The sequence below is a fragment of the Pelmatolapia mariae genome, linkage group LG7 (genome assembly GCF_036321145.2).
Source record: "Pelmatolapia mariae isolate MD_Pm_ZW linkage group LG7, Pm_UMD_F_2, whole genome shotgun sequence".
In the NCBI taxonomy this organism is placed as follows: Eukaryota; Metazoa; Chordata; class Actinopteri; order Cichliformes; family Cichlidae; genus Pelmatolapia; species Pelmatolapia mariae.
In genome coordinates this window covers 16,212,782-16,220,878 of record NC_086233.1, presented here as the reverse complement: position 1 = coordinate 16,220,878, position 8,097 = coordinate 16,212,782, and the positions used below count along the sequence as shown (strand labels likewise).

The window sequence follows — 8,097 nt, the reverse complement described above, 5'->3', positions numbered from 1 at the left end:
GATCTATTCTTTTCTTATTTGTGGAGCCTGCACTCTTAATGTTTGTTTACATTGCATGTGCCTGCAGTTTTTAATCCCTCTTCAGACTTTTTTCCTTGCTAAGTGTTATTGTTAGGAAATAGGAAATACCCTTTACCAAATGGTAAAGAACTGGATTTTGCACAGCTACTTGCTTACACTTGCACAGGATGGACTGTTGAAACAAAAAGAGCCATATCTAATTTTTTTCTTTTACTTTTTTTTTTTTTTTTTGCTGTGGAGGCATCTGGTACTTTCCCAGCTTCATATGTGGAAACCATAGCTCTAAAATCTCTGAGCTGCAATATTATTACTAATGCGTGTGAATGTGTTAGTACAGAACTCTTGGGTATGGTGTATCATATGGACTCCATGCTAGTTTTATGATGGAAAGTGTAAGACAGGAGCGCTGCATGTGCTTTAACAGCTGTTGTTTCTGCCTGCAGGGAGGCTGCAGAACTCCGATGTTTTCCAAAGACATTCTGCTTCATTGTACCCAAGTCTCATTGCAGGGATGAGCAGTTTTGAATGACTGTGAATTATGCATATTTTAAATTCTAATTTTGATCTAGGGTAATTTAAGGCTGCAAAGCAAGACATTGGTACAGAAAGCGCGGAGAACATAATTTCCATAATAACTACAACGTGTGGTTTCCTAAAACACAAATGGGCAAATATTTACCTTTATAAGAATTTTCACTAGAGGTGGATCCAAACATCAATAGTATCGATACCAACGCTGGTATCACATAGATACTAGTATAGTATCGATACTTTGCTTCTATCGTCTAAGTTCAGTATGTAGCCCATTGAATTGTCTTAAATTGTGCGTGTGTGTGTGTGCGCGCGTGCGCGAAATATGAAAAAATGTACCTCAAATATGCACTAGGTTTTGTTGTGTTGATTTGTTATTATGCAAAGTATCATTAAAATGTTGAAGATTCATCTCTATTTAAATCACGACAGATCTTCCCTAAGAAGGCTGCCTTTATAGTTTAAAACTCATAACGTATTTACTTTGTATCATTCCAAAATTTGCAGTATTGCACAGTACTCATTTCATCACAATGAGATGACAAACGTGTAAAAGTTTCCTCCACATGCATCAATTATCTTCAGCGGTCTGCGTCACGACCGCGTGTGACGAGCGAATCATAACAGTTTATCGGACCAATGGGACGCGGTCCCTGCGGAACCTAGTCACCCCACAACTACACAGCCCGCATTTCAAAGCGGTTGCAGCTGGAGTGGATGCGGATTAATAGTGAAAAGAGTGACTTTAGGATCGAGTGTTCCCAGTTGCATGTGGAATATACAAGCGATGTGGGTCTTTCTTTTTTCTTTTCTTTTTTTCCCCTTGTAAACTTCACCAAAACTTTTTTTTGTGGACGACAGATGCAAACGTGAAGCCACTACAGAGGAATCGCACGGACAGGAAGGGGAGGGGGGGAGTGGAACTTTGTTATGGATTTTGGAACTTTTAGGATCTTAACGTGATGCGCTTGTTGTGCCTACTTTGTGGCGCACCGCTAACTTCAAGTCACCGACTTGTGACGTGATCTAAAAGCATCAGGGAGTAGCTCTCTGAACTGTTGATGCGACAGGATGGAGTAACGCTTTTCTAAGATTCATTCTCGGAGGAAATGGGAAGTCGTGCCACATTGATGGAGCGAACAGCGGTTTTTATATACGGCGTGTTGATCCTAATCCTCGGTCTTTGTGTCGGATCTCCCAACCACAGCCACCGACTGGTCTGCTGGAAAGCCATCCTGAAGTGTCATGCAGAGCCAGAGTGCCATTACGCCTACGATCAGTACATCTATGCCTGCGCGTCTGTTTTGAGCGGGGAACGCAAAAAGTGCCCCAGTCACTGCGTGTCCTCTCTGATTCAGCTCAATTTAACCCGGAGCGGCCCGGCTCTGGAGGACTGCGACTGCGCCCAGGACCCTAACTGCAGAAACACCAAACGGACCATCGAGCCGTGCCTGCCGCGGACTAGCACCATGGGCTGCACCGAGGCCCGGCTGCAGTGTGAAATGGACCCGCACTGCAGCTCTGCCATGGGGGATTATTTATATCACTGCCGCAAACTTTTCGGTGGCGAAAGGTGCTCAGATGCGTGTCGCAAAGTGATAGCCAACATGCGTTCCATACCTAAAGCGCAGCAGCTGGACACCTGTGTGTGCGACGGCACCGAAAGGAACATATGTGAGTACATCAAAGTCAGCATGAAAACTTTCTGCTCCGACTCCAGTGACAGGTACGCGGGAAGCGGCTTCTCAGACTCCGAGGAGGACCCTGAGAATGATTATATGGATCTGGAGGATGAGACATATGTGGAAAACTCAAGTGACACCGCACATTTTCAGACTGCTGTGTTCAATACTCTGACTACCATTCTGGTTTTAGCCAAAATTATCTGAAAAGAGGGGGGGGGGGGAGTGCCTACTATCGGGGACAGTTAGACCAGACAGGAGCCTAACCCGTGGGAATGGACGCCAGAAACAGAGACCAAACTAAAAAAATTGTGTTCTTCTAATCAGAACATTCTATTTTATAACTCAACCAAAACCTTCTACTTCATGTCTACAACAATGTATTTTAAAAAAAGTGTTTATGACGTTTGTCAGTCACTGTTGTGGATCAGATAGTAGTTATATTTCAATTACACATTTAAAAATAAACATCTTATACTGTTAAAGGAAGCTATTTTTGTATGTTGGTATACATAAATATAAATTGTATAGTATATTGTAAAAAAAAATATTTTTGTCTAAATATTTGTTTGGGTGTTATATATATAGAGAGAGAACATGAGATTTTGCACTGTATCCAAAAGAAAGTCCTGTACTGCATTATCACCACAGAGGAAGGAAATGTGCTTCATTAAAATCCAAAACAAAAAAAAGAAAGCAAAAATGCCTCAAGGTCGGTTTTATTCACCAGCAAGACTGTGAAAGCTCCACAACACTTTCACTTAAAAAAAAAAAAACCCAAAGTTGATTAAAACCACTAAAATGTGTTTAAATCCCAAGGTGGATAATGAATCTGTGTAAAGAATCTCTTGACCTTGAAAACATGGTGTTTGCTTAAGGTATAAAGTGTTAATTCCAAACTCAAACAGACTGGAGAAGGCCAAAACCCTCCTCCTTGGGATTTGTGGAGAAGCATTCAGTCGGTTTGTTTATCTTCACCCCGTGTGTTTGTCCAAAGTCTTAACAAAGGCACACTGATTATAAGACAACGTGTCTGTGTTTGGGTGAATGAAGATATTAAGTGCCCATTATGAACACAGACCTTTGAATGTACATGCACATTAAATAAATAGCATTTTTAAAACTATTTTTGTCTTTGGACTTGTATTTCTGTATTTCTGTGTATTTCTCTAGTATATAGAATAGAATAATCCTTTAATTGTCCCACAAGGGGAAATTTGGGTGTAACAGCAGCAAGAAATACACATATACAAACAAACAGTACACAAGACACAGAACAGAAACATACACAATTTTTACATCAAGGACAATGGTTACCAAAAACAGAGTACCGTACCGTTATTAAATTAAATAAAATTAAATACAGATAAGAGGCAAACCCTGGTTATAGTGTGACTCGGTTGATAAAATAGTGCAAGTTACAGCGCTGATGTAAACATCTATGTTTGTTGGGAGCAGTTCTGATTGCATATAAGCATAGTTTAGGCGTTGTGTGTATTCATCAGAGGAGAATGCTGAAGTGGTTTATTCACAGTATTCTGTTTTATTTTATAACATAAAATAACACGATTTATAGTTTTCATTCTTCAATGTTGCAAGTAATCATTTCATTCATTCATTGGTCTGCATTTACACTACTGGTATTTTTTTGCTATTTAAACCATACCTGAGTTGCAATATTAAGTGTCAGTACCACTCAGCAAAATCTAGAGCTAACTTAACCCAGATTAAAAGGTCAGTGGTATCATAATAACCTGTAAAAATCCATATTCTGTACTGTGTCGCAATGATGTTGCCCAGAGTCACTGAATTGTTTGTGACAACTATGTTATAGGTTTTTTGTATAAAGGTTTTAATCAGTGATAGCAGTGACACATGCTGTCTGTCTACATGCCTGTGACTCATGCAATGAGTCAGTCAGCTCAGTATACTGAAACAGCCAGTGTCCCCTCTTTCTGGTGTTTTGAAACCAATAATGGCAGCCATTTTGCTTTTAAAGAAAACGAGATGGGCCTATTGATGAAAGAAAAGTCAAGTGGCACCCCTATTATGCAGAGACACCCCCCCCCCCACCCACCCACCCCACACACACACACTCACTCACACAATGGTGCTGTGGCACAATACGAGTTGCTGCACTTCATTCACTCTGTCCTAGTGTTTGGGAGTGGGGGGGGGAGCATGAAGAGGCAGCTACCTCAGAAGAAGAGAGAGGGGTTATGTGAGAGAGTTTAGCTTCATGGCTCAGTCTAATTCCTGCTGACGCTCTGTTAACAGTTCTTCATCTGTTTTTATAAATAAGTATATAGTCATTGTCTCCAACTTCTATCAGAGGCTGGGAGGATAAATTCCTTCAGATTTGTACACTGACTACACTGTGGAAAACATCAGCTGTTAATTGACAGCTGTAAACAGAATAACCCAAATAATAAATCCTAGAAAGGTCGTAACTGTTAAAAAAAAGTTATGCAGAAGGGGCCTTTCTGGGTCTTTGTTATGAAAAGAAAAAGGCTGGCACTGGCACTTTAAGAGAGCAGGCCTCCAATCCAACCATTAATAATTGTAATGCCTTTTTATTATTGTTGGGGATAATGAAGGGATGAGAGTCATACGGGGGCCCCCGACAATACATTGCCCTGAAATGTTTTCAATTAACTTTTGGTACCAGAGAAAAATGGGAAAGTAGTGTTTCATTCCCTGTGCTGAAACAGAAAAGAGTCAACAGGGGCTTTTTTCGTGCATGGAGCACAACCTCATTAAAATTGCCTCATCATAACTCAAACTGTTGCTCGGCCATTCTCCCCTCTGGCCCACCTCAAATCATTCGACCTCTAGAATATGCCGTGTCAAAGCAAACAGGCAAATTTTTATTACTTTTATTGTTTACTTTGCAGACAATATTCAGGCAGTCCACGGTCATTCATATGCAACTTCTCATCATTTTGTTATTTTTATGCTTCAAATGTTATTGGCTAAAAATAAAAAAAGAACATCTAAACTATGAAATATGTTATTTGAATTCAACGTATTTGGCCCAATCCCATGGTTTATTTTGATGTCCCAACCTGTTTCTTAGCTCAGTGGCAATAAAATAAGTCATTTCCTGTTACAGTACCACTGGTCTTCTAAAGCAGCTCAGCCGCCAGCCTGACTTTTTTCTGCTGAGCTTATTTGGACACTCGCAGTCTTGGAGGACTGCTTCTAATTCAATTATGCTCTAGTTTGCCTGAGGTGAACCCACAGAAATGAAGTTTAAAGGGACGAAACAAAGAAAGTAAGAAAGTAAAGAAAGAAAAAGAAGTTTCGAGGGCAACAAGTTGTTTTGTATAAGAAAGCCAAAGCTGGAATAGACAGAGGTAAACAAGAAGGAAAAGGTAAGCAAAAGCAGCAGAAACTACCACTGTTCTCCCTTTTATTTTGAAACCCATGCAGACTCTCAAACAGGTCAGTGAGACATCTTACTTGGTTAGACATTAGACATCCCTTCTATGGAGGACCACAAGAGCCACGCGCATTCATTATTTAAGCACAGAAATTTTTATTTCGATGCGCGTGGCTCTTGTGGTCCTCCATACCCTTCAGTCTCATTAAACACATGTAAATGATTAATCTGAAAAAGGATAATAATAACTAGAATCATTTGTTGTAGCTCTGTAAGATCAAAGTTTGCACCTGCAAAAAATCAACATGTTCAGTTTGAGTATTAATGTAGCATAACCCTAAACTATAGCTCGCATAGCAGCAACAGATTTGGGAGAATCTATTGTAGCAAAAGGATAGTTTAATTTTTTTGTGAATTGCATACAAATTGCCAAGAAGTGACAATAAAACTCAAATGAAATGACTTGAATTTATTGATTTATTTTTTGTGGGAGGATGATTGTGTGATTTCATTTCCAAAAAGCTACAAGCATTAAAGTTTCGAAATGCCTCTTTAGATATGGGCAAGCCTTTAGCTGTGATCAAAAGTAAACAAACTTACTGCAACAGCAATGTAAAGTGAATAAACCCCAGTGACCCACAACAAGAAGAGGTTACAAGATGAGCCTGAGGAAGGGAGTACCCGGAGCTTTAGAGAGGTTGGGAAGGTGGAGGAGGAGGCTGATTTATGATTCAGGGTTAATGGGGGAAGGGATTGGACTGGGAGGGGGCGTTGAATGTCAGGGGTTTTCTAGCCTCTCTGAATTATGATACAAAGAGGGAATATTTATTCAACCAATCAGATCAGGTTCTCGAGGATAGCCAGAGAGGAATTGTCCTTTGGTTCCCTCCCCCCGTTTCCCTCCCGCAGTCCTGCTGAAGAGCAAGTTCTCAAGGAGTTAGAGAGGGAACACAAAACATTGCTGACAAGGGGTATAACTTCATTTCCACGGTGCTGGGACAGCTGTGTGAAGTAATCTGCCGTAGCAGCCCTCTAAAATTTCAATGCATTTAGTGACCCAGGGAAGAGGGGTGGGGGTGACTTCAACTGTGTTAGTCATTTAAGAGTGCGAGGCGGGGTAGTTTCACACTATTCTTAGGGCTTTTTGTTACCTATTCCTCACTGAAAGCAAATGTTTGTGAGATTCAAAAACAATGCCACAGAAATGGAAACTGAGTATTTGTTCTGCAGCTTTGGAGAAACAAGCAAAGTGAAGAACTTTCTGATTTAAGTTGAATTTTTATCAAGTAGAATAACTTGCATGTTATAACTATATGTAGTTATTCATACTTGATGAAAGTGAAGTGTATTTTATTTAAGTGACCCCAAATCTTATTTCCCCCCATTGTGAATAACCAGATCCTTTACAGACCAGCGGTCCCCAACCCCCGGGGCACAGACCGGTACCGGGCCAAAAGAGTTGAGGCTCGGGTGTGAAAATTTATGGTTTTCAGAGTTTTTATCAGTTTTTATCGTTATGTTTTTTAATCATTTTTATCGTTAACTCGGTTTCACTGGGTCTTTTCCCATGTGTTATGAATAAATCTTCTCTTTTTTTGTACCGGTACTGGTTTTATTTTGTTGTATTTATCCGCGACACCTTAAAGGCTGGTCTGTGAAAATATTGTCGGACATAAACCGGTTTGTGGCTCAAAAAAGGTTGGGGACCACTGTCATAGACTATTTGACTAAGGAAAAGCATATTATTATTTAGTATTTATCACAGTTCCTTCATAGCACATCAAATACAGATGTATATGAAAATATGCAGTATGCAGTTTAAATATGCATAAATATTGTCCCTCTACAAAAAAATGACTACAACATTGTAGAATTTAAACTATTAAGTTATCCAAATGAGTTCTTAGAGTGCAAATTTTCACATGGCCCCGTGTGACTCAGTATGTAGTATGTGTTTAATATTTGTTAAAAAGAAAGGAAAAAAAGAAAGAGAGAACTGGGCAGTCTATTGATGAAGAGGAGTTCATTATTTTCTGAAAATGGTGCTGCTGGGGACGGAGGTAAGAACAAAACGTTTTCGACTAAGATAATGGCTTGAGGCTGGGTTGCTGACTGCAGTGAATGGAGTTTCCCTGGAGCTCAATAAGGTCCCAAAGTTTTACTCCATTATGCTGACATCCTAAAGGCCAGGGGCCACCACCCCCCATGGTTATTTCTCAAGTATGCATTCATTCCCCCACACACAACCTTCCAGTAGACACACACCCATTTACTCACACAGAAATGTACACACATGCACGCTCACACGAACACACAATCTTTTGGACTTTTAACTTACTCTTTAAGTAATGACAGGAAGTGATACTCCCAGAAATCTGATATTGGAAAAAGCAATACATACAAATTACTTCACCACAGTATGTCCAAGATTCTGGAGTTGCATTTTAGTGCTTGAAAATCTTCAACAGGTTTGTGGACATT

General features: G+C 40.0%; 1 protein-coding gene across 1 annotated transcript; it reads left to right on the top strand.

The window, feature by feature from the left end:
* The first annotated feature begins 1,265 nt into the window (after positions 1-1,265).
* gas1b (growth arrest-specific 1b) lies at positions 1,266-3,339 on the top strand. Its single transcript, XM_063480580.1, has one exon. It carries the CDS (start codon positions 1,662-1,664, stop codon positions 2,439-2,441), a length of 780 nt encoding a protein of 259 aa, XP_063336650.1. The 5' UTR covers positions 1,266-1,661; the 3' UTR covers positions 2,442-3,339.
* Positions 3,340-8,097: the final 4,758 nt, after the last annotated feature.